The sequence below is a fragment of the Ruditapes philippinarum genome, unplaced genomic scaffold, assembly GCF_026571515.1.
Source record: "Ruditapes philippinarum isolate M1 unplaced genomic scaffold, ASM2657151v2 ctg8836_1_1_1_1, whole genome shotgun sequence".
Lineage (NCBI taxonomy): Eukaryota > Metazoa > Mollusca > Bivalvia > Venerida > Veneridae > Ruditapes > Ruditapes philippinarum.
The window spans coordinates 3,409-30,179 of NW_026855894.1; the positions used below are offsets into that span (position 1 = coordinate 3,409).

The 26,771-nt window shown below is 34.5% G+C and overlaps 1 protein-coding gene across 1 annotated transcript; it reads right to left on the reverse strand.

The window, feature by feature from the left end:
- Positions 1–222: 222 nt before the first annotated feature.
- LOC132744740 (glucose 1,6-bisphosphate synthase-like) lies at positions 223–26,771 on the reverse strand. Its single transcript, XM_060733520.1, has 17 exons — positions 26,647–26,771; positions 21,638–21,737; positions 21,325–21,409; positions 14,691–14,731; positions 13,688–13,749; positions 13,193–13,216; positions 12,269–12,438; positions 11,509–11,632; positions 10,540–10,605; positions 9,731–9,825; positions 8,635–8,729; positions 8,268–8,350; positions 7,452–7,675; positions 6,652–6,754; positions 5,729–5,815; positions 3,614–3,747; positions 223–3,131 (listed from the first exon to the last, which is right to left on the reverse strand). The coding sequence occupies exons 1-17, from the start codon at positions 26,710–26,712 to the stop codon at positions 3,026–3,028; spliced, it is 1,665 nt and encodes a 554-aa protein (XP_060589503.1). The 5' UTR covers positions 26,713–26,771; the 3' UTR covers positions 223–3,025.

Consider the following 26,771-nt stretch of genomic DNA (forward strand, 5'->3'; position numbering starts at 1 on the left):
CTAGTTAAACATGTTAACCACTCGGCCATGCCATCACTATCAAGTTTTTTGATGTAACAGGATTGGAAATATTTTTTTTTGAGATTTGTGTGACTGGCTATATTCCTGGACTGAAAGATTAATCAATTTTGGTTCCAGAAAGGTAAGGGTTTATATATGCTTGCACAGTTCTTCATGAAATTGATCTTCTGGTACACATTTATTATTTATAACTAAAACACATACTTTTTCTTGATTTATTTTCTAGCCAATAAAATAAGACGTAACATAAAAGTGCATAAAGAACATGTAGAATATAAAACAACGAAGACTATGATATTTGTCACTAGAATGCTGAGGGAAACTTGTAATAATTCTTTAATCTTATAAAAATTTACAATTTAAAATCTGTACACAAAATGTATTTTTTATAACTTATGACAACAACAACAACATGGGTCAAAGATGAAAACAAAACCAACAAAAAACAGGCTTTTGTGAACAGTGCAACCAAAGAGATTTTTGTGAACACTGCGATCTAAGAGATTAAGTCTGTAAGCGGTGAACACGTTTCAGAAATAATAACTTCAAACAGCAGTAATTTCGCCTTCTAACTTTAAAAAATTAAACAGTAATATATACATCAAAAGTGTTCAAAACAACTCTCTTAATTTTTTTTCTAAAATCTTGCATTATATAATTAAGTTAACAAGTAGCACAGCTGCCTAATGAAAACGTTTAAAAATTCAACAGCTTATAACAAAAGTCAATTGATATTTTCAATTTTCCCGCATAGCAGAATATCTCAACAGTATATCTTAGAATGCATAATAAACATTTGAGCTGCGTCACGGCAAAACCAACAGTGTGTTTGCGACCAGCATGGATCCAGACCAGCCTGCGCATCTGATCAGGATCCATGCTGTTCGCTATCAGTTTCTCTACTTGGTATAGGGTTGGTAAGCAAACAGCATGGATTCTGATCAGTCTGCTCGGCTATGTTGGTTTTGTCGTGACGCGGCTCATTTACAAAACACCAATGGAATGGCTGTTTATAGAAATGTGATATTTACATCATTTTTCAAGTACATTTACTATATACATTTACATAATTTTAAATATCAACAAGATAACAATAATAAAAACACACCTTCACATTTAAATACTCTATAAAAAACAACATAAAATTTGGAACAGCATTATTTGGCTTTTCTGTTAACCATTCAAATTAATCTATTACAATGCTTGAAATATAACACATGCTATTCTTGGATATTCAAAAATGCAAACATAAACATCAACAACATGAAAAATAAGTTAATCAAGAAATTTTACAGTAGACAGAACACATTATTGTAACTTAACAGGATAAATTAAAGATGTTATATAAATATTATCAGTACATCCAAATAATTGTGATAGATGGAATGGCCACTGTAGGCATAAAATGTAAACTTAACCGATACCTGAAGTTGATATGAGCCGTGTCACAACAAAACCAACGTAATGAGTTTGCGACCAGCATGGATCCAGACCAGCCTGCACATCTGTGCAGTCTGATCAGGATCCATGCTGTTCGCTATCTCTACTTGTAATAGAGTTGGTAAGCGAACAGTATGGATCCTGATCAGACTGCGCCGATGCATTACGCATTACGTTGGTTTTGTCGTGACGCAGCTCATAATTATCATCTTGTCAAGGTTGAACCGTTCCATTCCATAAGTGGGGTGTGATTTATATTTCAAACCGTAAGCAAGGACAGTAACCGATATATACAGAAAACCAGGCACCTAAAATAAATTTCACAGCAGGTTATCACATGACATAAAGAGTTATTGTTACTTGACAGTATTCATTAATAGTTTTTATGCAACAGGATACATTGGTAATTTTTTCTTAACAAGATAAAATGGTTATTGTAATTCAACAGGATACATTGATAATTTTTACTCAACAAGATACATTGATGATTTTTACCAAACAATGGTTATTGTAACTCAACAGGATACAATGATAATTTTTACTCAACAGGATACATTGATAATTTTTACTCAACAGGATACATTGATAATTTTTACTCAACAATGGTAATTGTAACTCAACAGGATACATTTATAATTTTTACTCAATGGGATACATTAATAATTACTTTACAAGATAAAAATGATAATCTTTTACTCAACAGGATACATTGATAATTTTAACTCGACAGGATACATTTATAATAATTGTTACTTCACACAATACAAAGTTAATTGTTTCTATTGAAAAACACATTGATAACTGAAACTCAGTATGTTAAAATTCAACAATCAACACAAGAACGACTAGGTGGAGATGCTCTTTAGTAATGCCTATTTAGAAAAACAAGAGGGCCATGATGGCCCTGAGGTCGCTCACCTGTATATAGCCACCCCCCCACACACCCATAAGAAGATGTTTCATGCTAAACATCTAAGCTCTAGCTCATTGGGCTTTTTAAAACAAGATTTTTTAAGTTTTTACTATGTGCATATAGGGAAAATCAATGACCCCCTGGGGCGGGGCCAATTTTGACCCAAAGGCTTTTATTTGAACAAACTTGGTAGACACCCATAAGAAGATGTTTCATGCTAATTATCTAAGCTCTAGCTCATTGGGCTTTTTAAAAGAAGATTTTTTTAAGTTTTTACTATACACATATACATGTATGTACATTGTAAAATATTTTATAAGAGACAAAAAACATCTTTTCTGACACGAATATGAACTTCTTTAACCTTTGCAATGCTAAATTTGTATAATGGTCTTGTCCCTTTTTTGGATTTGGAAATCCATTGTAAATTTAGAGGTCTTCTAAAGTGACCCCCCGCCCCAAAAAAATCCGCAAAGCTAAAATTGATCACTTTAACAATTTTAAAAAGTTTTTTAAAACAAAACAACCCCCCCGACAAATGTTTAGGCTGGCCGGATTTAACACTGATAGAACAATTATACAAGTCATTACTTTACACTGGCATTGAAAATGTTAAAGAACAATATCATTTATTACAATTCAAGACTAACTTTATGATGATCTAGCTGTGAGATTGTTGTCCCCAGGTTTGTAGAAATATTTGATAATACAATTCACCATATCATCCAGTTCTTTTTGTGCAGCTTCCCGATCCAGTCTGTGAATATGAAAATGAATTATCTGATAAATTTACTGATATGGTAACAACATGTATTTTAACCTTTTAACTCAATATGTTTGCTACGTGTAAATTACTTCCTTTGTTCACTTCACAACATTTTACTTTTAAATACATTTTCATGCATTATAGCATAAATCTGAAGGCATACTGCTTTAAACATCAGTTTCTTTACATATTTACATTTCAAGCACTTAGCAAAAGTTTGTGCATTACTTTCTTTACCTCTATGAAAATTTTTACTGGCATTTTGCAAAAATGCTAGTATTAAGTTCAAGCCCTGCTTACATCATATAAAGGAAACATGGTAGTGACAGAGGTAGGGTTTTGAACCCACATTTACTAGTGGTTGAGAGACAGCACCTTTACCAGTAGGCCATCATTTCCCTGACCGTTAAGTATAGACGAAGACCTTTGATACATCATTTCAAACAAGATCAAGAACTTTAAGCATTACTTACACGTGACTAGGATCTGGTTTGTGTTCCGTGTAGTACTTGATTTTAGGTTCTGTACCGCTGGTTCTTATTGTTGCTACACAACCATTCTCAAACGTGAAGGTAATCATCTCACTAGATGCACTGACCGGCAACATCTGAAAAACAATTATAACTTTTAGCACATTGTACTAAAAAAAAACAAAAACAAAATATCCAATTATTTTACTCAGTTTAAACTTTTATCTTATTGGAAGTAAAAGTGATTAGCCATCGCCAACAGAATCATAGATTCAGGCCAGTTTGCACATCTGTACAGTTAAAGTAAACTGTCGGCAGACCAACTTTCAAATTTTATCCTGATATCTTAATCAAAGCACAGAAGGCGCTGAATTTGTTTGGGTCTCACCAATGCTTTCCAGCGTTATAATTGTGGCTATAAGACTGATTGCAACACTGATATTCAATCCAATGTTTATTTGACTTAAACAATTTGAAAAAAAAATATGAGTTGACTTTACTGGGATTTGAACTCCAGGCCTCTCGCTTCCTAAGCGAGCGTGAAAACCCTTCAGCCACGGTGAATTTATATGTGAACAGCCTGAAGAAAACCATATTATTCGATCTAAATTAGGGCTTGTAATGACTTTAACTGTTGTTTAACATCCTGAAGCTTACTATAAGCATGTATATTTATAAAGAATCAAAGGGCTGCAAGTTCTGTGGTATTTTCTGATCTTTGCAATCTAAATCGTACTGTATATCTGTATGTATTTTCCTGTATAAGTTTATTTTTATGTATTATAATTCATTTTGCTAGGCACCAGAGTTTGATACATACGGAATTCTACATAACTAGAGTTGCATCAATAAATTATTTATGTTCATTTTTTACGACAGCCACACTTTATCCTTGCATATCATGGCTACTTAAAAATTAAAAAAAAAAAGTTTCCTCAACTGGGATTTGAACTCCAGACCTCTCACTCCCCAAGCGAGCGCGTTACCCCTGTACCACGGAGAAGTTATACAAATAACGACTGAATAACATCAAGTCATTCAAAATTTAGAACTTCCATTGCATTTCGGGTTTGTAATCCTTATTAATTTCGAGGTATTTTGTTCAGGATAAACCTGTTGTTTAAAATTGAAGTAAATAATTTAGCAAATCTTCTCGCCCAAACAGTCCGACATGTAGAATCTATATATTCCACTACTCGGTTTGTGTAGTATTCGGTAATCGACATCGCTAAAAATAGTATTTTCAATCATTGATAAAATCATATTCATCCGCGTAATTTGTGATTGTGCATTTATTGACAATTCTATAAGCCAACACTTTTTTTAAACTTTTAATGCGTTGTAAATTGTTGGATACTTGTAACAAAATAAAAATATTTCTTTCTTTTAAATCGCTAGTTTAAAGCTGTTTTGAGAACTACTTGTTGTTAGGTTTGTCATAAACTTCTGTGTCAGAGATTGAATGTCCGCTTTGTATTTCCTTATTTTCGATCAGAAAATACAATAAAACAATATTAGAAATATTCGACCATTCGGGAATTATATTGCTTGAATATAGATGTGCCTGTCTTTGACCATCTTACGCAGTGATCTCCCCTGAATTTTTCGGCGTTAGTGTTACATATAAAGGGAAGTAACCGCTTCAAAAAGTGAACTACTTTCGGCATTTGCAATTAACAACATTAGACTCTGAAATTTCGCTACCATTATTTGTTTGGTCTGACGACCCAAACAAATAAAAATTGCTCATGGACAGTCAAAAAAATTGAAATTTCACTAATCCATTTAAGAAATACAACAGTTTGAAGGTAAATAAAGGTTTGTGTTGATACATAGAACCCAGTGATAATCAATAATATGTATATCCCCCACCCCGACAAACCCCCAAGTGTATTATGACCTTGCCCTGCTCTGAATCTAAGACAGTCCATAAATAGTTTTGGAGATTTCCGTATCAAATACGTGAAATACTTTATAAATAAGCTTACAGAATAAGTCTTGATCCTATTGAACAAATATGCAAACTGACCTGGCTTTATTATAGCCAAATAGGATAATTTTCACATCTGCCACTAAAGCGGCCTAAAGCGTTAAAAGTAAGGATCAGTTTACACTCACAGGTTTGTTATCTGGTTGACTGTTATCAAAGCCTACGGTAAGATCTCTAACATGCTTGATTTTATAACATCCGCAGCTGTCTGGGTACTGTAAAAGATACAAACATTTAGCATAAAATGAAAAACTCTACTTCAGAGTGGTAGTTATAATAAAGAAAGGCCTTTGCAACGTCAGTCGGAATTTTTTTTACATTTTTGGTGTTTGCCTTGCGCGGTCGCTTAATACACATTTGACTGTACCAGCTAATAAGGCTACATACAATGTATGCTGTTGTTTACAGTCAAACCTGTTTTGAAGACAATCACAACATAAAGATCACTCTTTGCTAAACCGTCATTGATTATAAAAGAAAAACCTCCAAAAAAAGACCACTTGTCTATAAAGGACATTTCTGGATTCTCCCTTAGATGGTCTTTAATCTCAGGTTTGACTGCTACATAATTTTTGATTGTGAAAAACGTACATTAAATAAAATTTGAAAACATCATATATTTCAATTGCTTTTCAATAACTTTTGTTAGCTTATAGAATATTATCATTGACTTTCACAATGTTTTGAAAGATGGCATAACATCAGCAACAATCAAATTGGAAGTTTGATAATAAATCTAACATATCTAGTTGTCATTTCAAAAATATTATGATAAATGCCCAATGAACAGATCTGACAAATTTCACAATTTCATGTTTAAATGTTGAATTCTGCTTCTATGCATTATTTCAGGTACAAGATGACATACACTTGAATATCAGCCATCAACATTCCTCAGAGCTAAACGGATACCTTCCTCTCTTTAGTCAATGAGTCATGACAATAAATACCAAAACAACAGAAAGAACATAGAATGGTTCCCCATTATTAAAAAAAAAACAAGTCTAAGCTATAACTAACAACAAAGAACATCATTAATACACAGTCTAACCTTGCCAGTATTGTTGTAGTTTCTAATCTCATCAAACATTCTTTTAATAGTTTCTGGATCGTGACAAATGTAGTAGGAATTGCTTGAGATATGGTGTCCATAACTGGAAAATAAGACAAAATTTAAAACTTAATTTTCATTCTTCACCAATGCATACATATGTACATAATAGTCCACACAAAAACAATCACTTTCCAAAAAAAATTAAATACCTGTGCTCAAAGGGATTCAACTGAGAATTTATGACATGAAGGGACTGTAATAGTTCTCAAAGATTCATGTTTCATTTTAATATAGGTCTAGATTAACCTGCAATGTTTATTAGATTAACATATAAACGAAAACCACAACTACTAATATTAATGATTCTGTAGTACTTTCAATGATGTAAATATTTTTATCACATACCTGTGCCGTTTGTGCTACTCCATAAAAATGGTATTGCACGGCCGTGCATATATTTTGATATGACGTCATTTGCATTATACGAACATATTTTTCAACTAGTTTAATGAATTCAGTATCAAACTTACACTAGCTAAATGTTAGCGTTATATTATAGGCACGTCAATAAAAATTGTTCTTTTTCACGTCAAACAGTCATTATGTTTTGGTATGTGATAAATAGAATATCAATTTCGTGCGAGTTCATTACTGAATTTATTGAACTTGTTGAATAAAGATATATTATGTTCCGCAGAGGCTCACATAATATAATTTTATTCAACTTGTCCAATAAATTCAGTATCAAACTTATACTCATTCAATATCCTCTTATCTATCAAGGAAATAATAATTACTGCTTATAAATGTCTGTAATTTTTTTCTTCAATGTACTATTATTTCTGTACAGGTACGCAGCCATCTCGGCACTGACCGCTGCAGCTGACACGCCATCTTTATCCAACACCGTAGATCCACACATGTAACCAATCGCCTCCTCGAACGCAAACAGAACTGTTTTCCCTTCTTTCAACAAAGAATCACTTCGGTTACCCATCCACTTAAAACCAGTCAAAGTTTCCTGAATCATAAATACACATACAAGTTTGTTTGTTGTTTTGTTTTGTTTGGTTTTACATTGCACCAAAACACAATTTAGGTCATATGGTGCAGAAACAGGAAAGATGATGGAGGCCAAGTTCTTTTCAGCATAAAACATGTACATGCAAATCTATAGTTGCTGATGTAATATAATTTAAATGAAATACATGTTTGATTAAATACCTATAAGCTAACAAGAACTATTTCTCATCATTATTATCCTTTGCAATTCTAATTCCTAATTCTAGTTTGCTATATAACAGTATTAAGTGTTTTTCAATCATCAGTTACTTTGAGTGTCTTTATTTGGAAATTTGACATACTAAATGGAATATTTACTGAAAGTACAAAGCAGGGTAAAATGCTTTAGCCTTTAAGTCACAATGTATAACTTTTTGGTAAATGCAAAAATACACTTCTGCAGGATTTTTTTTTTTTACTGTTTGCTTACATGCATTTAAAATCTTAAAACAGAAAATCAAGATTTTCCACATATTTTTTTTACTACACATTTGTGTATTACACTCTTTTATAATTTTAGGGATATTCGAAAACTATCAATCATTGCTTACCTCAAAATTAAAGCCTTCTTTTGTAGCCATTGTCTGCAATATTTTAGAGGACACAGTGCTGGCCAACATGTAACAATCTTGTGCTGTAAATATATTAATTTATTACATAAATGACATTCCATTTTTGTTAAAGAAAACAAACTATACAACTAAGGTATCTTGATTTAATTTTACTTTTCCATTTTAAATTCATGATAAATTATTCATAGAAAAATACAACTGTTCTGTGCTCAGGGCTTGAACTCATGGTCCCTTGAACTTATATGTTACGGACAAAAGCACAAAAATGTTAAAAATTTTCCCTGAAAAAATTGGGACATGGTTAGCATGAAAAGCAAATAAATATGAATGGTAAGAACAGACTTACCAGGGACATTGGGATGTTTTTGTCTGAAAGCAAACCAGGACCACCATCCTAACAGAGCTCCTATCTCATTCCCTGTAAATATCGTCCACTCCTCACTGAAATATAAAATATTATAGTTGCTTGGTTTTTTTTTTTTTACGTCACACCAATACAGTATGGGACATAACGCAACATTCCAGCTTTACTTATGAAAAAAGACCTCAGGTGCCATTCTGTGCATTATTTCAGGAATGAACGGTCACTTAAGTTGCACCACCGACAATCCTTAAGCTAGCAGAACAGCTTAGTAAATAGTAAAATCTAATTCAGCCTCAATGACTTTAACCCTAGTGACTTCAAACCACATAAAAAATACTGGCCTGACTCAGTACAAGTTACCATCAAATTAACTATGGTTATAGTAAATGCAAGATATACCTACTTTTGAAATATCTAAGATAAATGTCAATAAATGAAGGCATTACATATATGAGAAACAATAAAAGTATCAACACAAAAATAAATATTGGAAAAATAAGTGTAAATGCATCAATAATGCACAACACAAATAGTATATTATATCTGTAACATTTTTCATTTTCAAAGTGTTAAAAGACTACTACAGCTTATCTTCTTGTGATTGAGAAATCTTTAAAAGAACATATTTTGTTCTGTTTCTCAAGGCTACAGTCAGTCACCTATATCTATAACCTATGTAACCTTCTTATCCTGTATAATATTGTATAATTCTCATGTTAATTTTTTATACTGGCAACAGACAAACAAGAGAATGTCAACCTATTCCTGTAACATTTTATCCTCACTGTATAATATTGTTTACTTTTTTATGCTAATTTTTTTATACTGGCAACAGACATTGACATAAATTTTTTATACTGGCAATAAGCAAACAAGATTGATCATTGCCAAATTTTATAACGAGGTCTCCTTCACCTACTTTCTATGCACCAGTGTTTGTTTTATACGAATATTGTGTAAACATCCTCTCACAAAATATTACTATCAATGCATGTATTGCGCACTTACAAATATTTTTGCCCTCTTCAGAAAAAAAAGGCCACAATATTTTTTACAAGTAAGAATGTTACTAAATTACCCGTCATTTTCCGCTAGAGCTAGTCGATCAGCATCAGGGTCGTTTGCAAGTATAACTTTACTACCAGCATTGTCAGCAGTTTTCATAGATAACACCTACCAGAGTAATTACAGCATATTTATTACTGTAAAATACTATATATTTATTACCGTAAATACAATAATATAAATGATTGGGTATTCATTTTAATAGATAATTCCATTATTATAAGATATCGCTATTAAATATTATTCCAGGTAATTACTATAACAAATATTCTTTGAAAGGGTTACAATTGATAGTTTGTGTAATTAATACTTGTTCAAATATGAGAAATGGAGCAAATGTATATAGTGTTAATTCATCTAAATGACAATCCTTGAAACCCTTCAATATAGGGGAAAACAAAAACAAATTTCATGGTGATGCTAAAAATGTAAATTTTCATCATTAAATATGTAAAAAATCATTCAATGACTGTTGATAACCCAAACTTTTAAAACAGTAGTCCGACATTTAAGGTGTCTGCCTCTCAATTTAAAGGTTGTGGGTTCAAGCAATACATGATTCTTCATCTCACACCAGATCTTGTTAGTCTCAAAAGCGGACAGGGATGTAAGTTGCATAAGTTGTATAAAATTGAATACAATTAAACTTAACAAATAAATTGAATCTTTGGCAGTTACATTATTTTAGATGGATGACACCCAGTGAAGTTTTACATTCAAAATATTAACCACTAATGTAATAAATGCCTATGCATCCAGTATAGGGCACACTTGTGTACCAAATGTCTTTAAGAAAACAAAAACAGAAACAATTATATTTACCAGGGCCCCTTTTCCTTCTTCAGGATTTGGGTATTTTACTGTAGGGAAGTCAGGATCCGGAAGTATCTAAAATTAAAAAAATATGCATCTTTTGTTATATAATATAATAAATATATAATAATATCCAAAAAAAATTTCATACACTGCCATTGTGGAAGCGCATTTAAATGGCCATTTCCGGTATTTTATGAAACCTTGTTCTGGATATAATGTTATTGTTATATCTACTAACATTTACTTTAACAATGGAATTATCTACTAACATTTACTTTAACAATGGAATTATAGGAACTACAACAAAATTACAGCATTTAGTTGATAAACCTGTTAGTACTTTAGCTAGGTTGGTTTCTTAGTCAAAACAAAATAACTAAGTCTTATTTTATCCTTAAGTCTTATAGGAACATATAAAGTGACTTTTTGTGCACTATATTTCAGTTGCACTGACATCAGCATGCAACAATAAATTTCCCTATGCTAGCTTTATGGTTTATACAGATTTTGTTTTAATTTGACTGTGTATGAAGCTTTAGGCTTATAGACACACTCTCAAATCCATTCCTTGAAGAAGCCAGAAATGAGCAATGAGTGTAAAGTTTCTTGCTCAAGGAAACAACAGCTTGCTCATGACAGAGTTTGAACCCAAGGGGATAGCAATCCTCAGATTACTAGTCCGATGCATTAACCACTCGGCCATGCTAGCTTTAACAACTATCTTCCAGACAGCAGGATTCCGTCTAACCTCAGTAATGGTGAAAATGGTTTTGGTGACCAACTGGATACAGGGATCATAGGTTTGAGCCCTACTCTGTCTAGTTAAAAGCATTTCCGCTAATATTATAACTGTACCAACTTGTGCCAAACTCGTGTTTAAACTTAGGTGAAAATCAATCCATGAAAGAATTCTTAATCACATCCATGCCCCAAAAAAGACAAGCAATTTATAAAACAAACAAGGATGACTTTTACCTGTTCTGGCACTGGAATCAGAGGCGGAAAACCAAACTGTTGCACAGACTTATCCGAGAAAATATACCCTACTCCGTGCATGGCTGTATATGTAAACTTTACACTTGACTGACCATTCTCTTCCCTATCATTTGAAAATAGTATACATGCAAGATTAATTCTTCTGTTCATTTTTTTTGCTTTGGTTTTACATAGCACCAACACAGTTTAGATCATATGGCATCTTTGCCAACTTTACTAGTGGAGGAAGACCTTAGGTGCCTTTCCGTGCATTATTTCAGACATGCCCAGGCACCTGAATAGAACCATCAACATTCCATAAGCTAGCTGGATAGATTCCTCACAAGAAAGAATCCAAAGTCCCTATTGGGCTTCACACCCACAGCATTGAGGGTCAAGTGGTTTGGAGTCAATGACCATAACCACTCAGCCACTGAGACCCCCTTGTTCTGTTTATATTTATATGGAAATACAGAAAAAGAAGGACAAGGTTATTCACCCAAAGTTTATCGTAATAACCAACAATCATCATCATGTGTCACCTTAGTGCAATAACTTATAAACTCCTATAAAATTTAGAAGAACATATTCCATTACTGCACAAAAGTAACACATGGTAAATTACAGAAGGTTTAGGTAACTAACTAACCTTGATCCCAGTAAATTACAAATGGCCTATCTAAATAACCAAAAGTCATGGTAAATCACAAAAAGTTTAACTAAATAAGCAAAAGTATGACAGCAAACGTCATTAACTAACTTGTAATAGCAAAGTTTTTTCACATCTTCCTGGTATTTTGTGTGTATATCATCATAAGGATCAACTCGGAGAGGACTTGTCTCTGTAAAGTCAACATCCCACGAGTTCAGCCACGGCTCTAGATTCTCCTTTATACATTTAGATATATGCTTATCAACTGGAGACACTATCTGTAACATAATAGTACAAAAGGAAAATTATCTTTATCAAGTTTTAGACAAAAGGAATGATGGAAATTCAGAAATGACCATTTCAGTGTCAAATTTGGTTTTGGAAAACTGTTAGTAAAATAAAGTTGTAAAATTGGTTAAGACTTATGATAACCACAAAGGCTTGATGTACAAGTCAATTGTAACCCTGGATCCCCAAACTACAGGTCATTATGGGGGATAATGATCCCCAGATGGTGGGAGAAAAATTAACCTTCCATATGTCTTTGCACTACCAGGTTTTGCATTGATGCCAATATGACAAGGGATGTCAACAGCTCACACTGTAGCTTACAGTGTAAGAGCATGTGTTGGGGATTTGAACTTCTGACTATCCCTGCAGTGTGGAGGAGCATTTACAAGGACTGCTGATCTAAAATAAATTCCTCATATTTCCTGTAGGTGATGCGCTAGGTTACAACTGGCTGTCATATAGGATCATATTATTTATAACATTCATGTAACTTGTATTTTTAAAGCATGAAAAGCTATTCTTTAACTTGGAATAATCCACAACCTCTCAACTTAAGACACATTTCATCACAGCAATGGGTTGAAAAGTGAAATTAATAAAATCTTATTTATTGGAGTGATACGGTTTACTTTTATCACCAATGGGTAGATTTAAGCATCGTGAAGCCAGAAATAGTCAATTATTATACTGTGTGGCATTATTAAGTATTGAATTGAATATAAAAGTATTATTGAGACTTACTTGTGCTCCATTTGACCAATATACCTGAAAATAAATTAAACTGAAATATTGGAAATATTCAAATCAAAATGATTTTAATGTACAAATGATTTCAGTAACAATATAATTCATGAAGAAGGAGACTAAGGGATAGTAAAATCTGATATTGACTTGTAAAAGAAGAAAACTTGACATATACGTGCCAGACTGTCCCATAACCTTTGAATTGTATTTTATAATTCTATGATAAAAAAAAATTTTAATCTTCCTAAACAGATGATTTCAGTTCCATTCAAATTACATTTAATCTTGGTGAAATTCTTTAAATCTTCAAAATTATATAATGTTCTAAGTTAATAAGTGCACTGAATACTTTCAAAATATCCTAGCTGTATCCTATTGGTAGGTTAGCACCGAAAAACAACACAATAAGTATACACCAAATTCAAGGAGGGATAATTATTTTTTATTGCTAAAAAATGTGTATTTTTAATGTCATTACATGATGATTTTTACCTTATAACCATTATCTTCTTTAGGATTATGTGATGCTGTTACCATTAAAAACCCCATGGACATTTTTTAAAAGTCTCGTTTTTTCCAAATAAAGGGCCCGAAAATAAAACAGAAAAAAAAATTTTCTGTAAAATATTTCACTTTTACCCATTCCCTGATTTTGACCGCAGGTGTTGCTTTAAGTTTGTAACATCAAATGTTAGCCAGAATAATGTTTCCTGTTTCAGTGCAATTATGACTGTTATTGTGTTGGTGTGCAGAAAAGCCTAAACAGAACAAAAAAACTCATACCACTAACAGTATCATCTGTTTGCCAACAAAATAGGTATACCATATTTCTGTGTAAAAAAATTTTTTTGAATCGTAAATTTTTTTATAGTATTTGGGCCCAAATTAAAAAAAAAAATCATTTTATTTTAGTTGGTTTTGGTTTTCTCCTATTTGCAAAAATTTTTATTATATTTCATATACCCAAAAAACCCCCAGTCTTTTAAAGTAAAATTTTCAGGAAGTTTTTTAAAGGTCACAGGCAAATTTAAATTAAAATTTTATCACTTTTAAACGAAAAAACTTTACACTGGTTGGGTTTTCATTAAAAACTACAGGGAATTTTAAATTTTCCATCTTGAAAATTTTTTCAAAAGAAAGCAAAACTGTACTTTTCCAAAAAAAATTTTAAATTGGACAAAGGGCTATTCAGGGAAATTTAAACCGGGGTTGGGGGTTTAAATTTTCCCCAAAAATTAAGGTTTGGCAAATAAAAAAAAACTAATTTTATTAAATTTTGATAAAGGTTTCCCTTTAAAGGAAAAAAAGCAATTTTTAGTGAAGCCCTTAAAAAAAACCCAAAACAAAGAAAAATTAAGGGATTTAAACGTTACAGGGGAAAAAATTTTTAAATTTATAAAATAAAAGCCCCTAAAAAAAATGTTCAAAAATTTTATTTCAAACCCAATTTGGTGTTGGGCAATTTTTTGGAAAAACAGATATATTTTTTACAAACCTGCATGTAAGGAATTTTTGGGAGCTTCAGTTTGAGCAAATCTGAAAAATAAACAAATTTTGTTTGTAAATTTAAAAAATGAAAAAATTTTTAATTCACTTTAAAAGGGAAAATTTTTTTTTGCTTAAATAGCATCTTTAAATGGCTAAGATGGGGTTTACCTTCTAAAATGCAATTTAAGGGTTAAACCAGAAAGGACACAATTTAACCTTTTTTTGATGATTTTTATTTAAACATTAAATTAAATCGGGCCAATTTAAACTGGCTATGGAAAAAAATATTCCAAGAATTTTTCAATTTTTTAACAAAAATGGGTAAAAAAAAATTTTTTTTTTAAGGAGTTAAAGGCGCGGGTCAAAAAAAAATATTCTAATTTTCCTACCTCTTAAAATTTTTAAAATCTTCCATCAAACCCCAAAAACAAACACCCATTTTTTTTTGCCTTAGGAAAGCTTGACAAATTCTGGGTTTTCAAAAAACCCCCAATGGAAAAAAAAAAACATTAAAAAAAATTAGCCAAAAAAACCTGAAAGAACTTTTTTAAAAACCCCTTTTACTATGGGAAAAGGGCTATTAAAAAATTAAAAGGGGTTTTTTTAAAAAATCAAAATACAATAAGAGCTCCCCATGCGTTTAATCCCCATCTGTTAAAGGGCCCTTATTCCCAAGAAACGCTTTTTTTTTTTTTTTTCTATACACTTTTTTTTTTTATCTTATGTTTAGTCAATAGTTTTCAAAAAGTTTAAAGGTATTATTCTTTTGCTTTAAAATTTGGAAAATTTTATCATGTAATTTTGAGTTATATAGTTATATTGTGTTTTGTATGGAAGTAAAAATACTTTGTTTTTTTCCCCAACTTTTATGAAAAAAATAATTTCAAAAAAATTATGACTTTCATAGGGAAAAGTTGCATCAAACATTCCCTGAAACTTTTATGACATTATAATTTCAATTTTTCTTTTTGGGAATGGAAATATTTTTCTTTTCTAAAAATTTTTGCCTTAAAAAAGGGGCATAACTTCTAAATAATTTCAAAAAAATTCTAAAAAACTTCAAAAATTTCCATTTGATATCTTTTTAAAATATTTTAATAATGAACTACATTAACATGACAGTGATGCTGACAACAATGAAGACAATGCAGCGATCTTTATAGCTTGACACTTATTTTTTGGAACAGACACACTGAAAATCAAGCTTCAAAAAATTAGAGCGGGTCAGACTGATTGCAGGGAACGGGCTGCCGCCTATACGGGTGGAAAATTTTTAATCATTTTTCATTTTCAAGTATATAAGGAAGATTAAACCTATTTGTATGACAAAAAATTAAAGAGCAGTATACTTTTTTTAATTATTTTTTTTGTAATTATAAAAACATTTTCCTATAATTAGCAAACATAAATGTATGCCTTTTTCAATAATACATAAAAAATTCCAATGCAGCAGCTCAGTTAATTACATCTATGACTTTTTTTGTATCAGACTTCAGTATCTGCTGCTTGGTTTACATGAAATTTATGAAATACAGTTTCCCACCTTGCAGAGCAACACCTTTTAAGATTTAACACACAGTGTTTTAATTATTACTGTGAAGTGTTGCAATGATTCCTTCATTAGAAAAAAAATCATTCTTTGAAAGAGTCATTTCTTTGGGGGGTCACTCAGTTCAGAAGTTTTACTAGACTAAACATTCTAAGCTACGAATTAAATCACATTTATACATATTTTAAAACTAATTTATTTTTTGATATTTTTCTCAGTTGGAATCAAATTGTTTTAAAAGTTAGCCTGTATGAAAAAAAAATAAATCATAATATAATAATTCATTTTATTTTACATTTAATTTTTAAAATAAAAGGCATAGCACCGATAAAAAATGTTATGTTATACTAGGGTATTTTCACCGCCGCAATTAGGGCAAATGAATGACAAGTTTTTAAGGGAAAAAATTTGCTTTTGTATAAAAATTTTAATCAAAAATCTTAAAATTAAAGGGGTTTTTTTTCATCTTTTGTTTATTCCCCATGTCTCATAATAAATTTTTATAAACTTTTTAAACTTTCTTTTCAAATTTTTTTAAGCAAACCAAATATACAACCTAGAAATCAACAAAACTGATACTGAAATTGAACCTGAAAAATTCACACAGATCGTGATAATTCATCTATCAAATACATGATAATCTCTGGGAAACAAAACTATTACTTATGTTGCCCTAAATCTTTAACTTATTTTTGATGAATCAAAAGATCAGAAACAATAAATTACAGGGAAAAAAGGCAAAAATTAAAAAATGCCAAACAACTAATTGTTTCACATTTTAGAAAATGTGCAGCCCACCAGGGCCAAAAATTAAAAGAAATTCTTCAAACTCAAACTTAATTCAGGGATTTTATTGGGCAGAAACTGTCACAGAATTACACTGACCAATGAAATTTCTCGAGATTTGAGAAAATCGAAAAAATTTTTAACCCGACAGGGCTCAAAACCCAAACCCTCAAAAACTTTCGGGCTACCTCTTAATTGGGGGTCAATATCTTTTTCTGAACTGTGACAAGTGCATACAATTATGAATTATATATTGTAATAATAATGTGTGTTCAAATTTTTCAAACTTAAAATAATTTAATACAAATACTGAAAAATATTTTATTTATTACAAATCACTAATACCAATGGTGATAATAAATATTGGTTTGGTCTACGCTAAATCAATTTAAAATAACTTAACCAGTCCTAGTGTGACCAGTGCTGGACTAAACCAGTCCTAGTGTGACCAGTGCTGGACTAACCCAGTCCTAGTGTGACCAGAGCTGGACTTATCCAGTCCTAGTGTGTGACCAGTGCTGGACTAACCCAGTTCTAGTGTGACCAGTGCTGGATGCTAAGCCCAGTCCTAGTGTGACCAGTGCTGGACTAACAGTTCTAAGTGTGACCAGTGCTGGACTAAGAACCAGTACTAGTGTGACCAGTGCTGGACTAATCCAGTACTTGTTAGTGTGACCAGTGCTGGACTAATCCAATAGTGTTGACCCAGTGCCCTGGACTAACCCAGTACTAGTGTGACCAGTGCTGGACTAACCCAGTCTAGTGTGACCAGTGCTGGACTAACCCAGTTCATAGTGTGACCAGTGCTGGACTAACCCAGTTCTCCTAGTGTGACCAGTGCTAGGACTAACCCAGTCCTAGTGTGACCAGTGCTTGGACTAACCAGTTCCTAGTGTGACAGAGCTGGACTAATCCCAGTCCTAGTGTGACCAGATGCTGGACTAACCCAGTCCTAGTGTGACCCAGTGCTAGACTAACCCAGTCCTAGTGTGACCAGCAGCTGGAACTAACCCAGAACCTAGTGGTGACCAGTGCTGGACTAACGCCAGTCCTAAATGTGACCCAGAGCTAGACTAACCCCCGTTTTAGTTGGGCCAGGGTGGACTAACCAGTCCTGGGACCAGTCTAGACTAACCCCGTCAGGAGACCAGAGCTGGACTAAACCCCGACCTAGTGTGACCCGAGCTGGACTGACCCTCCTAGTGTGACCCGTGCTGACTAACCCAGTTCTAGTGTTACCCGTGCTGGGCTAAAACCCCTCCTTTGACCAGTGCGGACAACCCGTTCTGGTGACCATGCTGGACTAAACCCCTTCTAGGACCCCGACACTAACCCATCCTGGGGAACCCCGGGAAATAACCATCCTATGTACCAGTCGGACAACCCTCCTATTGACCAGAGCTAGACTAACCCCTTTAGGGACCAGTCTGGACAACATACTAGTGGACCAGTGCAGGACTAACCCAGTTCTAGTGTGACCGTGCTGGACTAATCCAGTACTAGTGTGACCAGATGCTGACTAACCCAGTCCTAGTGTGACCAGTGCTGGGACTAACCTAAGTCCAAGTGTGACCAGAGCTGGACTAACCAGTCCTAGTGTGACCAGTGCTGGACTAAACCCAGTTCTAGTGTTACCAGTGCTGACTAACCCAGTCCTAAGTGTGACCAAGTGCTAGACCTAACCCAGTTCTAGTGTTGACATAGTGCGGACTAACCCAGGTATCCTAGTGGTGACCAGTGGCTGGACTAACCCAGTCCTAGTGTGACCAGTGCTGAGACATAACCCAGTCCTAGTGTGACCAGTGCTGGACTAACCCAGTTCTAGTGTACCAGTGCTGACTAACCCAGTCCTAGTTGTGACCAGTGCTAGACTAACCCAGTTCTAGTGTGACCAGTGGGCTGGACTAACCCCAGTCCTAGTGTGACCAGTGCTGGACTAACCCAGTTCTTAGTGTGACCAGTGCTGGACTAACCCAGTCCTAGTGTGACCAGAAGATGGACTAACCCAGGTCCTAGTGTGACGCAGAGCTGGACTAACCCAGTCCTAGTGTGGACCAGTGCTGGACTAACCCAGTCCTAGGGTGACCAGAGCTGGACTAACCCAGTCCCTAGTGGTGACCAAGTGCTGGACTAACCCAGTTTCTAAGTGTGACCAGTGCTGGACTAACCCAGTCCTAGTGGGAAGAAATGGGGGGGGGAAGGGGAAAACCAGTGCTGGACTTAATCCAGTACTAGTGTGACCAGTGCTGGACTAATCCAGTACTAGTGTGACCCAGTGCTGGACTAATCCAGTCCTAGTGTGACCCAGTGGCTGGAACTAATCCAGTACTAGTGTGACCAGTGCTGGACTAATCCAGTACTAGTGTGACCAGTGGCTGGACTAACCGCCAGTCCTAGTGTGACCAGTGCTGGACTAACCCAGTTCTAGTGTTACCAGTGCTGGACTAACCCAGTCCTAGTGTGACCATTGCTGGACTAACCCAGTCCTAGTGTGACCAGTGCTGGACTGACCCAAGTTCTAGTGTTACCCAGTGCTAGACTAACCGCAGTCCTAGTGTGACCAGTGCTGGACTAACCCAGTCCCTAGTGTGACCAGGCTGGACTAACCCAGTCCTAGTGTGACCAGTGCTGGACTAACCCAGTCCTAGTGTGACCAGTGTAGACTTAACGCCAGTCCTAGTGTGACACAAGAGCTGGACTTACCCAGTCCCCTAGTGTGACCAGTGCTGGACTAACCCAGTCCTAGCTGTGACAAGAGCTGACTAACCCAGTTCTAGTGTGACCAGTGCTGGACTTACCCAGTCCTAGTGTGGACCAAGAGCTGGACTAACCCAGTTCTAGTGTGACCATGCTGGAACTAACCCAGTCCTAGTGTGACCAGAGCTGGACTAAAACCAGTCCTAGTGTGACCAGTGCTGGACTAATCATACTAGTGTGACCAGTGCTGGACTAACCCAAGTCCTAGTGTGACCAGTGTGCTGGACTAACCCAGTCCTAGTGTGACCAGTGCTGGACAACCCAGTCCTAGTGTGACCAGTTGCTAACTAAACCCAGTCCTAGTGTGACCATGCTAGACCTAACCAGTTCTAGTGTAACCAGTGCTGGACTAACCAGTCCTACGTGTGACCAGTGCTGGACTAACCCAGTTCCTAGTGTGACCAGTGCTGGACTAACCCAGTCCTAGTGTGACCAGTGCTAGACTAAAACCCAGTCCTAGTGTGACCAGAGCTGGACTACCCAGTCCTAGTGTGACCAGTGCTGGACTAACCCAGTCCTAGTGTGACCAGAGCTGGACTAACCCAGTTTTCTAGTGTGACCAGTGCTGGACTAACCAGTCCTAGTGTGACCAGAGCTGGACTAACCCGGTTCTAGTGTGACCAAGTGCTGGACTAACCAGTCCTAGTGTGACCAAGCTGGACTAATCCAGTCCTAGTGTGACCAGAGCTGGACTAACCCAGTCCTAGTGTGACCAGTGCTGGACTAACCCAGTCCTAGTGTGACCAGAGCTGGACTAACCCAGTCCTAGTGTGACCAGAGCTGGACTAACCCAGTCCTAGTGTAACCAGTGCTGGACTAACCCAGTCCTAGTGTGACCAGTGCTGGACTAACCCAGTCCTAGTGTGACCAGAGCTGGACTAATCCAGTTCTAGTGTGACCAGAGCTGGACTAACCCAGTCCTAGTGTGACCAGAGATGGACTAATCCAGTACTTAACTGTCTTTTAACAAGAGCTGTCAGTGGGACAGCATGCTTGAGTATTCTCAGTGCTTGATAGTTAAACAACAGCCATGATAATGAAGTGTGAGTAAAATGGGCAAACGTTTTATTATCTCTCTTGAATAAATGTTTAAATTTTAACCCATTCCCTTCAATTTTTGGGGATAAAAAAAAATTGCATGAAAAACTTTAAATGTGATGCGACCCAAAGACAAAGGGTGGGGGGAGTACAAAAGTCTTCATATCGTTGGAGTAAAAACTATATACATTTTTAAAAACATAGTTATAATATATCAGTGTAAAAAAAATATATTATGTCATTGTGATAAACATAGTATAAAGTATATCATTTAGATAAACATAGTATATAATATATCTCTGTGATAAACATAGCATATAGTATGTCATTGTGATAAACATAGTATAAAGTATATCATTTAGATAAACATAGTATATAATTTATCACTGTGATAAACATAGCATATAGTATGTCATTGTGATAAACATAGTATTATAGTATATAATTTAGATAAACATAGTATATAATATATCATTGTGATAAACACAGCATATATCATATCATTGTGATAAACAGAATATCACCTACCTGGGTAGCCTGTATCACAGTTAAATCATTCATCATATTGAAACCAGCTCCCATCCTTGCTCTTAGCCCTTAAAAATAAATATATAACTTATTTAGAAATTTTTAGCTAAGCATGAGAACAAGTGTTCAATAGTATTAAATATGACAATATTTCAATATGATGTGAAATTTCCCTACCCAAGGACCCCTGTATTGTAATTAGGCACCTTGGTCAAAAATTACAAGCCTGCACATACACAATTTGACAAAGAACACAGTGTCTTACAGTTTAAAAGCGATTTAAATATTTTACTAACCTGCTGTGCCGAACTCCATACGTTGCAGTAGACGACATCCAAGTTCTTTTTCATTTCTACTCTTTACAAGTCCATCTATTTCAGCATTGTCTTTCTCATTCTGAAATATAAATTGGTTTTAACACTTTAAAGCAGTTTTTTACAAGGAATTATTGGCATTTGAATGCCTTTTCCCGGACCTATTGGCACTTAAATCTTCAGGCCATCCATAAAAAATTGTTTGTTTGTAGTGCTCCGACCGACCCATGAAAATGGCCCCGACTCTAAAAATTTTTTACACCTTGGAGGATTTTTTTTTTTTAATTTTTTTTTTGTTCCTTTTTTCTCCTTTGTAATTGTCCGTACTATATTCCCTTTTAAACACCCAAATGGGTTTATTAATTGTTGCTCTCTTTAAATCAACTTTCAAAACAAACTCCAGGCTCCAGGACCTGTTGATTACACACTATACATGTATACAGCAGGTGACGTAGATTTTTCTACATACTACACTGCCATATATGGTAAGTACACACGACTGTGTGACAGGTGTAACATACGTAATGATCTATTATTATGCTGGCTAGTGAATGGAGTTAATTAACTGGGTTAATACGATTAAGTGGCAAGGTAATCTAAATTTTCAAGTGTACCCCTAAAATTTAACAAAAAACAAACAAACAAAAAAGAAAAAAACAAACAAACAATAACAAAAAAATCAAAGCTAAAAAATTTTGCTATTAGTCATTTAATTTCAAATAATTATATTCAAACCAGATTAATATTATTTGCAGGATAATTCCTTTTATTCAATAGTAATGAGAAATGGATTTGCTACACCCCTCCCTTCTTTGTGCATTTAGAATCTGACAAGTCAGGACCAGTAAATGAAATCTTAGGTGGTCATCAAAAAAGGTGGTAATCATTGATTTTACAAACAAAACACCTATACTTGCAGTGTAAATTGCATTTTCAAATAACACTGAAATACTGGTATTGAGACTAATTCTGTTCTATTTTCTCAAAGGGCTAGATCTGTCAAGTAATCATATTGTATATATTTTTCTCAGACCACTTGTTTTATTAAAGATATTTTCACCTTTTTCCAGACCTTGTTAATGTCAGTAAATAAGGAACAAGTTCAATTATTTTGTTTAAAGATGAAATAGATGTAAAATAAACAACAAAAAAGTGTTACATTGTATGTCTCAACAGTTATCATTTGAAATATTAAACAAAGAAAATATCAACAGAAATACATTTGCCTACATATTTTAATTTGTCTAAATACAATGCACAGTATATCATGGGAGACTATATACTGTGTATTGCTCTACTCAGTATGCTTCAATTTTGTAACAATTTCAAAAAAAAAAAAAAAAAAAATCCCTACCTACCTACCCACCTCTTGAACATAGGGTCGGAGCACTACAAACAAACAATTTTTTAAGGATGGCCACAGTCATATAGAATTTATTTTTATTTGATTGCTATTATCTTAAAATTAAACATTCCACTGCAATTAATTAAAACAGTCAAAATGAGGCTGTAGTTTGGGAACTTCGCCAAAACAAAAGATAGTCATGTGATACATTTTGGCTTTGCCAAAACATTTAACAAAAGATATACATGCAAGTGCTTGTCGAAGTGGTCAAACAGGGAAGATTGGTTATGCATCTCACTCACGACCAAGTTGAGCTGGCCAAGGGGAGGAAATCAAATGCTTGGCTTCGTAATATATGTAATATGTGAAAGGTGACCCTAAGGTCAAAGTAGGGATATTCATCTCAAGTCAAATCCTTCACTGGAGAGAACTGGAGAACACCTGGAACCTGAGGAAGCACCTAAACAGTCTTTATTGGCTGCCAAGGGTGTTGAGTGTGAGGTGAGCTCCTCGCCCTCAGGGGGTGTGGACAAGTTATTGGGCTCTAGTCCTGTCCATACTCCAGTAAAGCTGGTAAGTCCGGAGAAGCCACTAATGTGCGAGGGTATGAGTGAGCCAAAAGGCACACACTCATAAGCTGCCCGGCTAAGGCCTCAAGGCCAGGCATGGGTGATAGAACTTATGCAGAACTGTAAAGGACTGTTTCTGGTATTTTTGGTCCAAAACAGCTAAAAGGGTCTCAGGGTAATAAATCTAAGCCCTGTGATCATCCAGAAAGTGTGGTCAGAGCTGGTAAGAAACCCAAACTGTCCATCAATATTACCTCTCCTTCTGGGAAGAGGTGTCTGGTGTCTGGTTGTATGGTAGAGATGAATCACAAATGTGCATTGATTTGTCATCTACAGGGTGTGTTTAACCCTCATCTGTTTGGGGAGGATGTCTCCCTGAGAAGGTTAAATGCCCTTACCCTAATAACCAGGTGGTTTTTTGGTACACATTGGGACTTAAGTGATTTAATCAATTTAGTAGTGTCACTTAGTCCACCACCTGTGGAAGAGGAGCCTGATGCTTTATCAGCACAGGCTAGGAGGGATTTCCTGTACGTTCTAAAAAGGTCAGTGCCTGAGAATTCACATTAAAGCCTCTTAGTTATAATGTTGAAATCTTAGTTCACTAGAAGTTCCTTCTCTTTATGGTCTAAATGTTAGAGAAGGAAAAGCAAGAGAACAGTTATTCAATATGTCTGAGGAAGATAAGTCCCGGCTTCCACAATATCCAGATGCATTTGATAGTCATTGTCATCTGGATAAGTACCCTTGATGAATTGAGGGTTTCTGATACTTCTCAAGAGGCATAAGAAAAGTATAAATCCTCTAGAAACCCATGCGGTCAATTTGGTAGGAGTGGTTGGTGTGTTTTGTGACACCATTACCTATCCTACACTGGAAGGAGTCCAGGCATGGATGGATCAGGGGGCTTCACCAGTGATCGGTTACCATCCGAGATTGTCTTCAAGTGAGTCCAATCTAAGGAAGCTGGACGAGGTTTTGAAATATCCAGGGTAGCAGTACTTGTGGACATTGGCTTGGATCGTAGTGAGGTCATGTGTTTTGACGCTCATCTATTTTGACGCCATTTTTATTTTGACCTAAGAATTGGTGAAAAAGACCTCGTATGACGTCATAATTTGCTGACTGCACTGCAACCATGTATTGACAACGTATAACTAAAACATTTGGAAAGACATAGATATTTCATTAAAAATACTTCACTTTTATCAAATTTACTGTATTTTTTCATCTTTTTACTAATGCAAAATCAATCAATGTTTATGCAAGCCTTCATTTTGCAAATACAGCTTTTGAAAATCTCGTTTGCAGTATTATCATTTTATGTGTAAAATATAAAGTTTATCATGGCCAATTTAACATTTTGGTTGAGAGATGGTTACTTATAATAATCACCATCGTTATAGAGATGGTATCTAGAAGCTAACCTTCTAGTCCTAGTAAATCATTGGTAAGACTATAAATGAAAACAGAAGATTATATAGGTTTAACGCACGTTTTTCCGTGTTATAACGTCTGCAGAGTCCCGGGGAACGGTTGGTGCCAGAGCCCGGTAGGGCGAGGGCTCCAACAGTTCCGAGGGACTCGTGATGTATAGTTTATACAAAACACAATTACATTAAATTCTTGTGCTTGGACGGTATTTATCCATTTCTATGTTTTACGTATGCGTTTCATTTTTCCAGGGCCAACAACTTGGAAAATTCTCGGAACCGAACGAAATTTTGAATTTTAAAGATCCTGTAACACATTATTTTTATGGTTTTATATACAAATTATGATGCTCAAATTAAGATTTATCGATATTGTAAGTTTCAAAAAACATTATTTATAAAGATATTACCGAATTTAATATTTCATGTAAATAAAGGGAGGTAATTAGAATTAAGTTTTCTATAAATTCTAAGTCAATTTTTCCAATAAGAAATGAATGCATATAATTTAATGATTACCTTAAATATGTACAAATATTTGCAATACATATTTTACATATTCTTCCATGTTTGAAAATTGTCAAATTTGCATAATTACATACATATATAATTCAATGAAGAGTGGTATGCAATCTCAATTACAAAACATACAGGATCTTTAATTGATTTAACAAAAAGAAAAAATTTAACAAAGCTTGGCCTTTGGAGATTTATTATCTCAAGAAAAAAAAACTTTACATTACTCTACCCTCTACCCAAGACAAAACATGACCCTCAGAAATTCTTAGAATGATTTCAGATTGACGGTAGAAAAAGGATCAGTGACATCAGTCTCAGAATCGGTTTTTTTTCAAGCAAACAAGTTTATAAAAAAATCAAGCACTAAGCATTATTCTCTCAAAGAAATATAAAGAGCATTTATCAACATTAACATAAATAAAAAACATTTTCTCATATTAATTTTGTGTTATCTAGTTTTGTAAGTTAATCGGAGTGTTAAACTGAATGACAGGTAGATTCTACTGTATTTGTTTACATTGACAACTGTCCGTTTCTTAGAAAGGGCGACAACCAAGATTAGCACCGATGTCTATACGCCGTTTTTCCGGCATAGTTACTTGAATATGCGACTGAGGCCCTCGAATCAATAAATTTCAATATAACAAGAGCGCATGACTCTTTGGCAAACAGGCCAAATCGTTTGTTTGTTTGTTTGTTTACTGGGCCCTGTAATGTATTGCGCATAGGTGAAACCGGGCTATAACAAGAGCGTGTGACTATGTTAACACATGGTTTTGGTCCCGTTATAACATGGGCAAAAGAGGGAAAAATAGCCGATTTTATGCTATAATTTGCAAAAAAACATAATTTAAAAACAAGCAAAATGTTATAGATCTAGTATCTACTATCATATTTTATATAAAAACAAATTTTTAAATTTAACAATTTACAAACGGCAATGATTTAATACACAACTTCAAATAAAGTAGTGCAAATTGTAAATTTATAACTGTTTAATTGTGGTAACTCATTAATGGGTCGAATCATGTATAGAACGAATCGTTATTTTTTCCAGTCTATAAACTTTCAAATTAATTTATCGAATGGCAACTCTAAATTTACATTGCAATAAATTAAACTCACTTTACTCCATGACATCCACTGAGAGATCTTCTCTTTAAGAGCAGCGTTTGTTATTTCTTCTGCCATTATATTATCTGCAAATGCACGATTTGACAGGTCAAGGTCGCACTACACCAATCGCTAGG